General features: G+C 36.1%; 3 protein-coding genes across 10 annotated transcripts; 1 reads left to right on the top strand and 2 right to left on the bottom strand.

Moving 5' to 3' along the window:
* Positions 1–3,317: 3,317 nt before the first annotated feature.
* Positions 3,318–8,251, bottom strand: LOC117222470 (uncharacterized). Of its 5 annotated transcripts, none has more exons than XM_033474186.2 (8): positions 7,834–8,251; positions 7,306–7,726; positions 6,883–7,014; positions 5,221–5,507; positions 4,290–4,641; positions 3,976–4,147; positions 3,722–3,830; positions 3,318–3,575 (listed from the first exon to the last, which is right to left on the bottom strand). In XM_033474186.2, exons 1-8 carry the CDS (start codon positions 7,928–7,930, stop codon positions 3,499–3,501), a joined length of 1,647 nt encoding a protein of 548 aa, XP_033330077.2. In that variant the 5' UTR covers positions 7,931–8,251; the 3' UTR covers positions 3,318–3,498. The 5 variants fall into 5 exon arrangements, with proteins under 5 accessions (XP_033330077.2, XP_033330073.2, XP_033330072.2 ...); XM_033474182.2 differs by having other exon boundaries at positions 5,221–5,828; positions 7,834–8,154; XM_033474181.2 differs by having other exon boundaries at positions 3,976–4,138; positions 5,221–5,903; positions 7,834–8,154.
* A 446-nt stretch (positions 8,252–8,697) lies between these two features.
* LOC117222471 (transmembrane protein 115) lies at positions 8,698–12,310 on the top strand. Its single transcript, XM_033474187.2, has 4 exons — positions 8,698–9,148; positions 9,323–9,578; positions 9,652–9,828; positions 9,929–12,310. Exons 1-4 carry the CDS (start codon positions 8,698–8,700, stop codon positions 10,131–10,133), a joined length of 1,089 nt encoding a protein of 362 aa, XP_033330078.1. The 3' UTR covers positions 10,134–12,310.
* Positions 12,311–12,560: 250 nt separating this feature from the next.
* On the bottom strand, positions 12,561–16,286 carry Hakai (E3 ubiquitin-protein ligase Hakai). 4 transcript variants are annotated; one of them, XM_033474144.2, is made up of 5 exons: positions 16,220–16,286; positions 15,547–15,650; positions 13,866–14,177; positions 13,573–13,761; positions 12,561–13,500 (listed from the first exon to the last, which is right to left on the bottom strand). In XM_033474144.2, the coding sequence occupies exons 1-5, from the start codon at positions 16,230–16,232 to the stop codon at positions 12,814–12,816; spliced, it is 1,305 nt and encodes a 434-aa protein (XP_033330035.1). In that variant the 5' UTR covers positions 16,233–16,286; the 3' UTR covers positions 12,561–12,813. The 4 variants fall into 4 exon arrangements, with proteins under 4 accessions (XP_033330035.1, XP_033330036.1, XP_033330037.1 ...); XM_033474145.2 differs by lacking the exon at positions 16,220–16,286 and adding an exon at positions 16,050–16,205; XM_033474146.2 differs by lacking the exon at positions 16,220–16,286 and adding an exon at positions 15,997–16,196.
* Positions 16,287–16,646: the final 360 nt, after the last annotated feature.

Genomic DNA, 16,646 nt, shown 5'->3' on the forward strand with positions numbered 1-16,646 from the left:
TTAACACTTTATTTACTGGAAACTTGTTAATAGACTTTACAATAATAGAGTTGCATCTAAAAGAAGTTCGATAATTGATCAATTGAACAATTTTTTGAGAAACTCTCGACTGTTGATCTTCAAGTTTGAGATAATTATTAGAAAACTGCCGGCACATAAAGTGTTAAGAGGTGTCGAAGAACGAAACGATTTGCAAGGTTTATTGAAAGACTAATTAAATTAAAACGAATCGATGAATAAGACGATGGGGTAGCGTTCATTGGACGGAAATCCTAACGGGGTACAAAAGGTACTTCGAGTCCGGGATCAGGACGCAAAATGGCGGCGGCAGCGGCGGCGTATCAGACGGAAATACGTTCGAAAAGGTAGGGCGACATTGGAAATTGAAAAATAGTGCCTTGGGCCGCTGTCGTTCACAGTGATGGCTCCGTGACAGCCAATGTAACGCACGAATTAACGAAATAATTGATTTTCATACCGTTCGGAGTAAGCGGCGCGCACAAAAGACCGAGCGAACCGATCGCCGAACCGAGGAGATATTTTCTCGATTTCCTGACCGCAGGTGCATCCACGTTACTGCACCGTGTATCAAAAAATCACGGCGCTTGCCTTGGGCGAATTTCGCGTTACGTCACGAAATCGCCGATCTTTCCACCGATGCTTCATTCATGGTTGGAACCCAACTTGTGACAGAGCACAGTTCGATTTCGACTTTCACTGAATTAATCGTTTCTACGTATATATTAAAATATTCAAAATTTCATCGTGAAATGATATCTCTAATAAGATGCACCAATCTTCGGATCATAGTAAATACGATAAGCATTCGCACAATTCTGCATTAAGCTAAATATAAAAGTTTTTGAAATAATTAAGTAGTCCTTTGTACACTTCAGGTATCGTAGAAATCACTGACACAGATTTCATTGACAACCACAATTCACCGGCTACAACATCGACCAACGACAGACTTCACTGACACCGGACCGACACCAGTCTTCAACGACAATAATAGACGACGACGACGGATTTGTTTAATTGTCGACCATGAAATGGTTACACAAATTGCAATTTTTTTTTCTTACGTACGTACCAGACGATCAGAACGTATGGTTCACTTTTCTTACTAGATAAATCTTCGACACATGATCTAAAATTCAAAGAAAAACAGCGTTAAAAATATCGTCCAGAAATAGTTAAAAAATATATGAAACTGGTATTTTACATAAACTGGGGCAAAGGACATAACAAGGCTGCTGATAATTGTGGCACAATCAGTACCAACGCGATGTTCTACCAAGTTCTACTTAAATAGAGTAACTATTGCCAACGTTATTACATTTTATATATCTTATTCGAAGCCTTAGTTTGAACTACTCCGCGTGCAAGGAGTTAAATGAAGTGTCTTCAGGCCAAGCATCTAAAATATTAAACCGTGGACACTGATTGCAAGTGTCGTCACGCAGCAAGTATTTACGCCGGGATGTAGATTACGTTTCCCACTTCTGAACCGGAGCATGCAGCGGGTCGACGACGATTCGTAAAACTGGAGGAAATCGGCGTGTCTCGTAACGTTAATAGGCAGACCCGAAGGAGAGATTATTCGTAGCCGGGCGGATAATGTAAGCCGGCGAGCACGCCGCTATATGGATGGGGGTCGAGGGTGGAAGCGAAGGCGGAAAGAGAACGGACGGGAGAAAGAGAGAAAAGGGGAGAAAACAGATTTATATTTGAAATTAGATTAAGCTTCTGCGCTTGAAAGCTATATAAACGTCCCTCTACCCACCGGTGCCGTGTACGTTCCGCGTTCCGCAATCCACTAAGAGGAAAGACTCAATAAACCAACCACTCACTCTTTCTTCCTCCATCTTTTACCGTCCCCTCTCTCGACCGCGGTACCTCGGTCTCTCTCCTTCTCCTTTCGTTCTCTCTGTATTTCACGGGATCCCCGGACTGTTCTACCATTCTCCCCATCTTCATTTTTACCAATAAAACAACCAGCTCTCGTCTTATTTCAACCTCCACCCACCTACTTCGCGAAGTACGATCGTAACCGCGCGTGTCTTTATTCCCTGCGAATATCTCTTCGCGAATCCGGGACATATTGAACGGGCGCAAACGTTCTGCCGATTCTGTTTCGGGATTGTCTCTGGAAACTACGATGATCTGACACAATTTTGAGGAAGGTGTAGTTCTCATGGCTTCGCTACCGAGTTAAAATTAGTCATTTTCTCGGATGTACTGTATTAACACTAAACACTAAAGTGACACTAATCGTATCGAGAACTAAAATTAAGTGATGCATATTGCCCTTTTATTGTAACATGTGCTTGAATAAATTCAATAATTTTCCATGAAAGCATCTTTGTAATTTCAATAATCATGAAATGAAGAATATGTAATCGGTTTTATATGATTGGCTGCGTTACGTTTAATGTTGAACATTCTTATTAGTAAACTGTGGATTTTATGCATTTATAGCAAAATTGGGTAAATGCAATTAAAAATAGAAAAGATTGAATAATTTAAAAGTGTCAATATATTATATTAAATCTGTTAAAACAACTAAGAAAGAATGAACTTGGTTGCTAATTCTACCAATTGATGACACAGTCTACTTATTAGACCAAATAAAGTCTGGCTGCACGAAAAGAAGTAGTTGAACGAATCAGTTTCAACACTGGATCAACATTGTAGATCCAATTTGAATTTCGAATGGAACAAGTGTGACGAAATTCAGAAGTTTTCATAATTTTAACCACTGGTACTATAATATCGTGTCACACGTTGAGTAGATTGGATAGAAAGATTATTGGGAAGATATTTTCCAGTCTTAAGAGTTTCCTCGAGATTTTATTATGGCTCGGCCTCTCAAATCACTGTTATTGTTTGAAGTCTCGGTAGCTCAAGCTTCTTGTTTCCTCGCTTTTTGTAGTCGGACGTGGACTTTCTTTGCGCAAGAAATTTCATAATTTCCTGTTATTTTTAATAGTCTTTTTCTGCTTCTTATTTCGTCAGGTTCGCAATCTGCACGCCTTTCGAGTAAGACATTGTAACGGGAAAGTAGAGCGGAAAGAAAGGGCGCGAGTGTTTCTAGCGAGTGGATTTTAGGGAACTATGATGACAGTAAGAAAATGAAACTTTTTAATGAAATGGATGGAACAAACTTAATTGGAAAATTTTCAACTTCTAACAAATGCCCTGTGGTTGTAATAAAAATTACATTGTTCCATAAACGACATTGCTCCCGTTAGTTAACATTAAATTATTAGACGTAGAAGTTCGAAAGAAGAAGCTTTTCAAGAGAGAGCGTCCGCTATTGTATTAATAAATTATATTTTAGAATACGTCTTAGAAAAGTTGTTACAAATGTTGTTTATAGTTTAGAATATGTCTTAGAAAAATGAAGAAAAAAAGTAAAGAAAACAAGATCATAAGTAATTGCAAGAGATTTGAATGAGTTTAGCTTGCTCACTGTTTAACGTTCACTTTATGGATTCACATCGGAGTTTGCAACGTTCCTGGTCCCACTCCATACCCGTATCCCTGTGGTCCAAAATTTCGGACATAACATTCTAAATATTCAAAAGAAACTGAAATAAGATTGATGTAGGAACTCCAAGCGTCGAAGACTATTTTACTTAATAGTAACCATCGATATATATCATAGACAAGAATTTTATGGTTCAAAAGAGTAACATTGTATAGATTGCAAACTAACGTTTACAGTAAATTTCTCCGCAATTTTCCTGATACGTTAACGGCTCCAACGGCTTCCTACAGCAATTGCAACTGAAGCATATATTGTGATAGGGTATACCAGACACCATCTTGAATAAATATCAAGATACAAACATATGTTTTGTAAATATTTCTTTACGAACAATGTTCTAAGTCAGTAAATAAAGCATTCTCAGATACCGATAAGCGTCGATTAATAGAAAATTATATAACTATTTAATTACTTCAAATTACCTGCATTTCAGCCTGGTACACCTTTCGCCCACAGCGCTGGCAATCAAGACCGCCTCCCAAACACTCGCAAATAACTTTCGGTCGGCAGCAACCACCCTCATTACAATCTGCTCTGTCGGTACTGCATCTTCTACGACTCGATCGACATACGGGACTTTTGGATCTACATGGGCTAAAAATAGTCTTATGAGAAACAATGATATCAACGGTGCATTTAGGCGATTTTGAATTCATAAGATACTCGGATAACTGCATAATTTTTCTTTATCCAGATATCTTATAAATTAGCGGCTTTAGCGGAAATAGTCTCATACCGGCTGCAACAATTCGTACTGCCCCCAGTGCTGGGGCAACAAGGTGAGCATTTTCTACAAGAACAAGATGATTGCGGGGGACAAGAGCGTGATGGGGAACAAGGTGAACACGGTTGGCATGGAGTCGTGCAAGATCTCGCCGGTAGACAGGTCTGCCCGGGTTTTCCACAACCACCGCGACATCCACCTCCGCAACATCCACCGTTGCCGCAACCCTGAGACTCGGTACACGATGGACGACATCTAACAATCGTTTTCTTGCAGATTGGTGGTGGACAGCAGCTCCGTCGTTCGTTACACGGCGATGAACAGCTTGAACAGGAAGTGACGGTGCGACATGATTCCGGTTCTCCTGAAGAATTAAAATCATGTCTTACTTTATAAGCTATGGTTTTGATCTATGCTCCTGGCAACAAGTAATCCGTCAGAATATCTATCGTAATAATTTTAATAAGCGCTAACTAATTGCATTAATGTTCACAAATTCTCCTACGCTGTCCTTTGGTACAAATTACCGATATTAAATACCAAAATGCAGGAATGTTTACTGTAAACGGAAACAAAAAATTAATATGAAGGTCATATTTTCCAGATTACACGCTCGTCGATGTTTATTTAAATGATATTTCGTCACTATGTTACAATAGCTGAGATCAAGGCCAATTCGATTACCTCCATATGATATTGAGTAGGAAAAATTCAGGAATGTTTGTGAAAAATTTAAGCAACAGGTTTCGGATTGATCTTAGCCATGCTGATAAAACTATCCGTTCTTACCGATGACCTCGGAATTTTGAAAATATTACTTTCATTGGAATGTTTTCAATACAATTTTCTCCTTTAGATCCTTATTTACCATGAAAGATTAAAGATTCAAGCGATCAAATTATGTTGTCCACCCTGTATATGGAATAATACTTTTCATAATTACTTCTTCCGCAAAGGCAGGTAGCTTCTACCACCTTCACCACGCCGCAGGAGACTTTAGGTCGAGGTCCACATGGCGTGCATGATCCCCCGCAACCTCCTCGCAGACGTTCATTATCATCCTGTCCATTCGTTGAAGTGAGACAATTTTGGTAGGTCATCGAGTCTTCTCTCGAGGACTCGTCGTCTTTTTCATTCATTGTTCGACTCTGTCCGGGATTCTTCTCGGTGTCATTGCATTTGTTTAACGCCTCGTCGTCGTCGTCGTCGTCGTCGCAACACTCCGCGGCGCTTTTTTCAAAATGCATTCTGCCAGTCTCCTCCGTTCGACTTACATTAACATTTTCGTACCCGCCGTCATTTTTACCGACCGGATCGTCCGCTTGCCAAATGTCGTATGAACTACGATATTCCTCGTTACTGTCATTATTGCTACAAAACCTACGGCGAACATCCTGCATATTCGTCATAGAATTCTGGCTGTTTCCGCGTGTATCCCCGAAGACGACGTCGCAGAACGAGACTCGTCGTCGGGAAGGCAGCGGATTGCGAGGCGGCGGTACCGGCGGATACGTAAATTTTCGTCTTGACGGAATAATGACGTTATTGGCGCTAAATTCGCAAGCAGGAGCGGATTTGTTAATTTTATTATTCCAGTTGGTTGATGGCATTCGAGTTTTGTCTGTGCTGGAAATGTCTACGCTTAGAAAACTTTATATTGCTGAACTTTCAGCCGTACTGAAAATTCGAATGCAAAAAAAAAATAATAGAGACCATTTGATTAGCGTAAAAATAACATGATCTGCCTATTCTAATCTGTAATCTCGACTCTATGACTCTTATGTGAAACGCAACGACATCGAATCATTTCCGCGTTTAGACTTAATCTTTTAGGAACGACGCGCCACTATAGTGGCTTTCGCGAATGTCATCTTTCAGAACGACACGCCACTATAGTGGTTTTCGCGGATGTCATCTCTCTGGACGACGCGCCACTATAGTGGCTTGCTCTAGTAGCTCACTCGCTCATCGTTTGAACCAAATAATCGTCTTCATATGCATTGTTTCACACTTCTTTTGTCTTCACATCGATTTACAACAGTCTACAGGGCGTCCCAAAAATGTCTCGCAATCCGGAAATGGCGGGTTCCTCGGATCAATTGAAGCAACTTCTTCCTTTACAAAAATGTTCTCCGAGGCACCGTTAACGAGTTATTAACGAAAAACAGTGACCAATAAGAATCGAGTACGGCTGACGCGAGGCGGCCCAGCCAACCAGCGCGCGAAGCCCAGTTCCGCTCATTGGCTCGATCGCCTCGCGCCAGCCGAGCTCGCCTCTCATTGGTCACTGTTTTTCGTTAATAACTTGTTAACGGTGCCTCGGAGAAAATTTTTGTAAAGGAAAAAGTTGCTTCAAATCGCCTGAGGAACCCGCCACTTTCGGATTGCGAGACATTTTTGGGACGCCCTGTATACATATACAGACAGAATATACAGTATCAGACTCTGTTCAGTACATATCAGACTCTGCCGTCCAGAGAAATAGCATCGCGCAGAATTCCGCCGTACCTAAAAGATTAAATATTGGCCCGAGAATGATTTGACTTTATCGGTTTAGCTTATACCCTAATGTTGAATGCGAAAAGATTCAAGAAATGTTCCATACCTTAGCTGAGTCTCTGCAATGTCGATTTCATTATTACAAAGTAGCGGATTTAACTCAGATAGATCGATGTCTTGCTGAGCATCGAATCGACAATCTTTCGTGATATTATTCTTCTGCGACTCCAAAGACGTACTGTTCAAATGAAAGCAGGATTAATATCGGTGAATTTCAAACATAACCACGGAAAAGGTATTATTTAATCTAGAGCTACTATTTGAATCGAACTGTAACTGGAACACCTGTAGAATGAAAATACAAATTGACTAATCCAGAACTGAATAACATACGAATATTTACAAAATAATTAACGACGGAAGGTAGAAATATTAGGCAGAGGAAAATGGGGAATAAAGTCGTCCAGAAATCTGCATTCGATGACAACATTTTCGTAGGACGGTTTTTGTAGAAATAATAAGTTTGAACCTGCGAAATTTCGAATGCTGCCGATTGTACCATGTAGTTATAGCAGTAGGACTAGGTGGAGGATCACAGAGCGTTGACATCGAGTTGGTAATACTCAAATTAGCACATTCGTTTTCTAAGAAATGCTTTTTCTCTTCATCAAAACACACGTATGCCTCTCCACCTTCACTGCCTCCACCGCGAAGTCTGAGCGCGTCGGATTGGTAATGTCGTTTTCTGCCGAATGTGGTATTACCGATCGAACTTTCAATTCCGCAAGAACGATTCAATGAATTTTTAATTGAGTTTGTAGGTGAACGAATTTTCGATATAGTTTTATAATCATTTGCTGAATGGGATTGACGAACGTAACAACTCTTGCAGAATAATTCATCAAGATGCGTCACCACGTTACAGCTATTGAGTAGTTTTCGACAGTTACCTAGGGAGTTGCAAAAGTTTATCATCCGTGAATACGAATCAAATAGGGAGAAACATTCAAAGAGTATGAATCAGTCAAATGGCATTTATCAAGAAAGCAATACTAACGACAAGAAAAGCAGAACGTGTGCCAAACTTTGCCAAGAGCTAATTTTTCTTCTGCGAAGTAAACCTCGCGATTACAGCGCGGACAAACTCCAGGCATTTATCACTCGAAAAAGTTCCTTCTTAGGGTACTGAACAATGCATACTACAGAGATTTTAATCTGAATTAATATCCACAATGCACGATGATAAAATATTTCCTTATAATTGAGGTTCGTTCCATTTGCCGCTTCGAGTGCGAGATTATAAATGTTCAGCGCATAGTTACGCTGAATAAAAAATTTCGCATATCCAAAAATGATTTAGCATCTAACCGTTTCGATAATTTCACTTCAAGGATAACATGAATTAATGGCTGTTCCAATTTTCAACAATTCACCAAAAAATTAAAAAAATGTCGAACATTAATAACTGATCGACGAAAAACAAAACACTGTTACCAACACATGTTAGAAGGTAACTTCGAGCGAGTATTTACAAAAATACGCGATGGTATTTCAAAATATCCATTAATATATTTAAGTGTTGATTATTCAATTAAATATAACTGATCAATCACTTTCAATTCATTAATTAGATTTTAGTATCACAATAATGAACGATTCGCTACATGGATATACACAATACTTACAATGACAAGTACCTTTTTCAAGGTATTGCAGGTACATTCGGTTTATGTATTTACATTTATCATGTTCGAAAATATGTGCGATTTATATTTTTGAATCAAGTAAGTCATAACTCACACCATATTGGCGAATCTATGGAACAAAGCGTGAACGTGGATTTGATAAACCTGTAGCAAACGTCAAGTCGCAACCAACGCAAGTGGTTCTCCAAAGAGGTTAAGGGGGCTGCTCGGTAGAAATGGCAGCGATAAAGGGCCTGGGTAGAAATATTCCCTATCTGAGGCAACAATTCGCTGCCCTTTTAGGAAATACCAGTACCAGTGTGAAATTTATATGCATTGTAGTCTTGTTTTCCTATTGTCTCTCTTTTTCGTCGGAAGCGATACGTCTTCTGAGTGTGACACCAGGTTACTTACTGCCTCCAGCCTTTTGGATCTGGACAGCGTTCACTTTTTGTTTCCTTGAGATACATTTTTGGGAATTATGCGTGGATATTGTCACAGTAGGACTTTGTGGCAAATTGATCGAACCACTATGGGGCGCAATGGAAATGATGACTTTCTTCGCGGTAGTTAATTTTGGCGTCGCTGTGCTGTCAGCTTTATTTTATTTATTTTTGTATATGTGTACCAGCGATCCGGATTTACTATTTGGTATACACATTCATGGATTAACTGGATATATTGCAGGTATGGTTTTTATAAATTGACAGTTTTTATTGATGGTTTTGTGTTGTTATTCAATATATACTTTCTCATTTTTTATGCTAACATGTACTATTCACAGATCTATGTGTACATCATTATATTTAAGTTACTCAAATTACTCAGTTAAGTAATATCATTATTTATATTTTATTTTAGGAGTTGCAGTAGCTGTGAAACAAATAATGCCAGATCATATTTTAGTTAAAACACCGATTGGAAAAATTACAAATAGAAACATACCATTAATGGTATGGTTTCTAGGAGTATCATTGTGGCTGTTTGGATTATTAGAAGGCACTAATCCAACTATGTTCCTCAGTGGTTTATTAATATCATGGATATACCTTAGATTTTATCAAAAACATAATAATGGTACACGCGGTGATATGGCAGATAATTTTGCATTTGCAAGGTAAATTATATCTCTACGTATTTTGAATCAGTTTACGTCTTTATTTGTTCTATAACAATAATCTTTCTTATAGCTTCTTCCCCAATGTATTACAACCACCAATAGCACTTGTAAGTAATACTATACATGGATTTTTCGTACGCATTGGATTATGTAGAAAAGTAGTTAGAAGATTCGACATGTCCAATGCTCCCCCTGGATTGGTTATAAATCTCCCTGGTATTGATCCACATGACAGCGATAGGAGAAGGTTTGTTGCATATTTTTATATCATATACCTGTTACATATTATGAAACTTTTTTTTCTACTATTATTTTTTTTACACTTCCCACTGTGTTGACTGTTTCAGGCAAATAGCATTAAAAGCCTTAAGTGAAAGGCTAAGTAAAGATCATGCAAAGCCATGGCAACAAGATCGAGCTAAGAAACACTCTCCAGTTCCTCCTGCAGTTTCAATTCCAATTCCTGAATCTTCTACACCTAAACCACTCGCATCCCCTCTCATTCCACAAGTTAGTGTAAACATACATAATCACAGCTCTACTAATACGTGATTACATCAAATAGACTGATTTCAATAATTTTATGCATAAACATGGTAAGGAATATCTAAAGAAACATTTTTTGAATCTTATTGACAGTGCTGCTCTATTCAATGAAACAAATTGAGAACATAAGAAAGTATTTATAATAACATTATTTATATTACACAAAATTTGATTGTATTTTGGAATTTTCGAATTATACCAATAAAGCAATCATTCAATACTTGTCTCTTGATAAAGCCAAGGAACAAATTATAACACTCAAGTGGTGCCTTGGTATTCATAGATTTCAATTAGTTCATGTATCCATCCTTGAGAATCAGTCCTTAAAAATATAAACATCGAGTTGGTTTGTTCGTTGGTGTTGTCAAAACATAAGTTAACAAGATGCTTCAACAATATAATTACATATTTCTGTTATTTATGTACTAATCATAAAAAATCATGTAGTTACTTTTGTTATATCTATAGAAGTTACATATGAACATATTTCATACATTTCTCTTGTATACTGTTATTTCCTCAAATTTGTTTTCATAGTTCACCAAATTTTATTTAAATATTTTCTTAAATCTATTTCTATTGATTATAGCACCATATCAATAATGATACAACAATGTAATCTTTAGAAGATTCTTACAAACTGATAAATATAACAAAATCGATCTTTCTATCTTGTGATTCTATTTTCCAACAAAATCGTGTTCTTTGTTGTTAAGAACTCTATTTATGTAATTCAATATGATCCTTACAGGAGAAATAATTTAAATGCTTTTAATAAATTGCTGTACAATTCCTGCAGCTTTGTTTCGACTTTAATATTGTTAATTAATATGTGGAAGATAAAAAAAAATTACTAAAATAATTGGCTTCCAGTGACATAATATGCAATATGTTCACTAGAAACAGACCTAAATTTGAAGAAAGATTATTGCTTTCTTAATTTGTTATTCAACGAAATGTTTTATACCACCGGTTTTGCCATGAAATATTCCGTACGATATGAAAACGTTATTAAACAATACACACTCACACACACACACAAAATTATATATAAACATGTTAAAATTGGATGATTATGAGTCAACAATATGTGCATCATATTTCGAATTCATAATTCAATCGCTATCGTTATTCTTATTTTTATAAAATGAGAAGATACAAATAATTTCAAAATATATGTATTTTCACAAATACACTTTTACTGTCATTAACTTTTTCCAACGATATACAAATCTTATTTTATATAATTCATTTCTTTTCCTCTTCTTTTAAAGATTATTCTGTTTATGTTTATACCTCAATGCATGCCTCAAACAAATTGAATTGTATTTCTGGAAAGTCTATTTTGAATTATTCTTATTCAGTTCTTGAATATATATTACTTATGTATGTACACATACAATATTAGATTTGAAGTTTGATTAATTCATTCCTTTGATTTATTAAGCATAGCACAAAAATAATTATTGAGCATATTATTACAAATATTTTAAGTATAATTCATTTAATTATTATGACATTCATTTTTATAGTATCATCGTGAATAATAATCATTTTACTTACAACAATCAACAGTTGTATCATAAATACATATTGCAACATTTCTGCCATTTATTAATATATTAAATCAATTGTTAAAACTTCAGTGCTTCAGTTTCAACATAATCTTTTAAAAACTATATATAAAGGTGAATGGAAAGTAGTTGGTATAAATGTATAGCAATGTGGATAATATTTGATATATTAACGAGTTGTAAATATAAATGAGTGATGTAAAATGTGAAGGGAACAAGACATTATAGAAATACAGTGATTATAGACATATGGAGTAAGATTTTAAAAAAACTATTTTTATGTATGACACGAAAATATCTCTTGGGAATGTATGTTATGCATATTTTGGCCTTCCACTTAAATAAAACCTATATACAAATTTTTAAGTACTTTCATTATAAGGTTTTTAGTCAATTAATATTTATTATTATAAGTATGACTAGGGCTGAAAAAAGCGAAAGGCCAAAATTATGTGTGTGGATAAATGAGTACTTGTTGATTTCACTAAGTACATTTTAAGGAACTAATGTAATAATTACACATTTATGTACATGTTATGTATAATGAACTTTGTACATACGTTGAAATCGTTACTGTCTGTACAATATTAAATTCTACTGAGAAAAATATTTACCTCATATTTTCCTATATCGCATGTGGAATAAAGTTATGAATACTAACACCACATATGCAGTATATAGTAGAAAAACGTATTTGAACTATTGATATTCTATTAATAGTTTAATTTATAAACTTATAATCTGTTAATTGTACATAAATAATAAGTATAAAACATTTTCATATTAAATAAGCTACTTCTTTTTCTTGTAAATCCTATCTCTAAGTCTACAAAAACATCAAGAACGGGAAGTAAATAAATTTATTTATAGCATGAAAACAATTTTATTGCTATATTATATATTATATATAAGTTTAGCCACTTAATGCTGTGTATATAATTCTTAAAAAGTATAAAATATTTTTAAGTCAATTTTTCCTAACAGTAAGCAGCATCTGTACAAAATTAGTACTTGTAACCATTTTGTAATTGCTGCATATTAACCACAACAGTTTTATCACAACGTATATAATAGTATATACAAAAGTCTGTCCTCTGTAAAGGTTGTTTCGTTTACCTATAAAACTGTTGTTGATGTTGTGACCATTGGCTTTGAGGTGGTGGAGCTTGCTGCTGAGGTGGTGGTGGGCCATACGACGGATCTTGTATGTACCCTGTTGGAGATGGCCTTATTGAGGTTGGCGTAGACGATACATATTGTTGCTGCTGTGGTGGAGGTGGTGGAACATAAGATACTTGAGCAGGATGTTGTGGCTGTGGATAGTACTGTTGTGTTTGTGAAACTGGAGGTGGCACATTGTAACCTCCATAATTAACTTGAGGTGGAGGAGGAGGATAATAATGATGACTTTGTTGTGAATGTATTTCATGTGTTGATATAGACGTATCTTGAATGGGTACAGTTATCAGATTTGTTCTTAATGGAGCATTACTTGGTGGTGGTGGCTGAGAACTTTGAGAATAATTTTGCATCGATATTAGTGACTGTGGCCTATGCTGTTGCCTATGTTCCACTGGTATCTGACTGACCATAGAATTCACTCTAGGATCGTTTCCCATTATTGGCTGAACCATATGCGATTGCACCGACTTTATACGAGTATTCTGCATAGCAACTGATGGAACTTTTGTTAATTGAGACTCTATTTCTGACTTAGTATGGACATATTGAGGAGGATCAACTTGCATTCCTTGAACTTGTTGTGGTGGGGCTGAGATATGACGATGATTTATATGTGCCTGCACAAATCATATCATACAGTACCAGAATTAAAACATTTTATAAAATTTGAATAAGTTCTGTCTAATTACCTGCAAATCTCTTTGACTAAGATATGTTCTTCTGCAACCTGCATTTCCATATCTAGTTCCTCCATGCGTGCACATGAACACAGTACCCAAACCAGTTTGTTCGACTCTAGAAACCTTTTCCATACAACGTGGACAAACTTTGTCTTCCCTTTTAGCACAAGACAAGCAAAACACATGTTTACAAGGTATCTAAAACATTAGTTTTAAGAATTTTTAATGTTAAATAAGAAAATACATACACAATACATAAATTTGTTTGTTACTTAAAAAATTAAAACACAAGCATTGCTTACCATACGTCCATAGATGAGAATTGGTTTCAGACACTTGTCACAACAGTGTATCATAGGATTTAAAACTTTCTCTCCAATAAGATTCACTCTATGGTCCCATCTTAAACGGAGCATTGGCTCAGGGGGTCCCCTGTTAATAGTTGTGAAAGTTGGAGCCTCCAGTTGTGATATATCAGCCTCCAAATCAAATTGTTGTTCCAAGGGAGGTTGTTGTGCTGGTGGGGCTTCATGCTCTTCCAATTCTGTTCCAGGTGTTTCTGTTGGTGTCTCTTCAACTTGTTGTGTGGTATCTTCTTCATCACTTTCAATAACCTGACTCAGGTAATAAAAATAATATTAGGTCTGGGAAAAAGTTCGTGGCGTTTTTCCGATAGATGTCGTCAATTGTTAATAATTCACGAAGAACTTATTGCAACAATACCACTAAACACTTTATTTAAAGGTGACACATTGAACATAATTTTGAGCGTATAAACATCGGGGTGGTGCAGTACTTGGAAAGTTGTTGGCGTTTGAAAATGGAGGGAAGTAATGAGAAATTTTGCTATATTTTACAATATCATTACGATAAAGGGAAGAACGCTGTGCAGGCTTGTGAAAAAATTTGTGCTGTGCATGGTGAAGGTACATTATCAAAATCAGCTGCGCGGAAATGGTTCACTCGCTTTCGTTCTGGTAATTTTGATGTGAAAGACGAGTCACGCTCTGGTCGTTCAGTTACTGAAAAAGCTAATGAAATTGTTGAAAAAGTCCAGCAAGATAAGCATATTAGCAGTGTCGATGTTGGTATGGAGTTGGATACAAACAGAAGCTGGATGTTTGGGTTCCTCATGAGTTGAGCGCGGAAAACATGATGAATCGAATCAACATCTGTGATGCGCTGCTGAAATGTAATGAAATCGAGCCATTTCTGAAACGTGTCATAACCGGTGATGAAAAATGGATCACGTACGACAATCGGAAGCGCCAAAGAACATGGACAAAAGATGATGAGCCGTCACAAGTGTTCGCGAAGCCAAGATTGACGCTAAAAAAGGTGATGCTGTGTGTGTGGTAGGACTGGAAGGGAATCGTCCACCATGAGGTACTTCCAGTTGGTCAGACGATTAATTCTCAACTCTATTGTGAACAACTGGAGAGATTACGCCACGCAATTGAAAAAAAGACAGCCTGAATTGCACAATAGGAAAAGTGTTGTCTTCCATCACGACAATGCTCAACTACACATTTCTTTGATGACCCGTAAAAAATTGCGAGAGTTTGGTTGGGAAATTTTGATGCACCTACTATATAATCCAGACATAGCACCCTCTATCTATTACTTGTTCCGATCTCTGCAGAACTCTCCCGAAACTCCCCGTTCCGAACTCTCTCAATGGAATTAAACTAGCTTCAAAAGAAGCCTCTGAAAACCACTTGATTCAGTTTTTTAACCAGAAACTACAGAAGTTCTTCATCGATGGTATCATGATTCTACCCAAAAGATGGCGAAACATTGTCGATAATAATGGAGCATATTTGATTTAAATAAATTCATTTTCACAATATAAAAAATCCAGTTGAATTTTACTAACAAAACGCCACGAACTTTTTCCCAGACCCAATACTTATTTATATGACATGTATTATAGAATAGCATAAAAAGCTTACATGTGTATTGTAAAATAATGGAAAAGTTTACCTTTACTTGCTTTTTAGATCTACCTCTGGCACGACCTCGTGCTCGACCGCGTGCTCTACCACGAGTCCTACCTCTCATTCTTTTACTTCCATCTTCCTCCATTACTAAAACAAATTTTCATTAACTGTAAAAATAAAAATTAATGCCAAACGTCTGATATGAATTGTATAGTATATTTCTAAACATAAAGTTCTAGAAATAACACATAAAAGATAATTATAAAATATGCAAAAAATGAATATTATGTATTGCTAAAATCATAATAAACAAATACAAAAAAAACGTAAATACCATATGTTTAACGATACCGAACTTACTAAATGAATACATTACATACGTGTATAAAACAGGTGAAACGATTTTCAAATTCAATATATTCAAAACATCACTTATTAATTATAGGTTATATTTCTAATTCTAAGTAATGCAATTCTAAATTTGAATTCATACTTGCGTTAAAAAGATTTATTGTAACGCGTGTCACAGAGAGTCAAGTTACTCACATTTAAATAATAATTAAAGGAAAAAGGTTTTTACTACTATACTGTCCAGTATTTTACATTAAACTTCGTCATTTCACATAGTGAATGAAGAAATACATATGTATGTACATAATCTGTTGCTACAACCATCATTGTAGTAATCCATGTGACGCAATACAGTCATGTCTCACCATAGTAAGCCATTCTACTTCATGATGTAGCCCGTGACTTTCCCCTTGCCCGCCGCGAGGCATGTTACTAATCATATAGTGTTAGAATATCATATATGTGGTAATAATATTATTATCTACGTGTATTGTATCTTCAAATTCAATTGTATTCTTATGTAAAAGTATTTGTTTATTTCTGGGACCACTTCAATAGTTGATTCCGTTCCAATATTGTTTGCAATATTTTAAAAATTAATTATCAATATTTAAAATATTAATATATTGATTTTTCGATGTATATAATGTACAAAATTTGTAATGTATTATATTGTATTATATTATATATGTCGTTTTTCTATTATTAATTAGATATACGCGCGTACATGTATAGCGGCTCGTCCCCGTCGCTCACCACCAGAGGGACTTCTTTCTGCAATCATCTAATTCG

This window comes from Megalopta genalis, chromosome 5, assembly GCF_051020955.1.
Source record: "Megalopta genalis isolate 19385.01 chromosome 5, iyMegGena1_principal, whole genome shotgun sequence".
In the NCBI taxonomy this organism is placed as follows: domain Eukaryota; kingdom Metazoa; phylum Arthropoda; class Insecta; order Hymenoptera; family Halictidae; genus Megalopta; species Megalopta genalis.

Coding starts and splice junctions, on each gene's coding strand:
- LOC117222470 (XM_033474180.2), bottom strand. CDS start 7,930: ATGCCTGGAGTTTGTCCGCGCTGTAATCGCGAGGTTTACTTCGCAGAA. Junction 7,727..7,833: donor CACGTTCTGCTTTTCTTGTC/GTTAGTATTGCT, acceptor GCAACTCCCTAG/GTAACTGTCGAAAACTACTC. Junction 4,642..5,220: donor TACCTGCCTTTGCGGAAGAA/GTAATTATGAAA, acceptor TTAATTCTTCAG/GAGAACCGGAATCATGTCGC.
- LOC117222471 (XM_033474187.2), top strand. CDS start 8,698: ATGGCAGCGATAAAGGGCCTGGGTAGAAATATTCCCTATCTGAGGCAA. Junction 9,149..9,322: donor ATTAACTGGATATATTGCAG/GTATGGTTTTTA, acceptor ATTTTATTTTAG/GAGTTGCAGTAGCTGTGAAA. Junction 9,829..9,928: donor CATGACAGCGATAGGAGAAG/GTTTGTTGCATA, acceptor TGACTGTTTCAG/GCAAATAGCATTAAAAGCCT.
- Hakai (XM_033474144.2), bottom strand. Junction 14,178..15,546: donor GATCTAAAAAGCAAGTAAAG/GTAAACTTTTCC, acceptor TACCTGAGTCAG/GTTATTGAAAGTGATGAAGA. Junction 13,501..13,572: donor TTAGTCAAAGAGATTTGCAG/GTAATTAGACAG, acceptor TGATTTGTGCAG/GCACATATAAATCATCGTCA.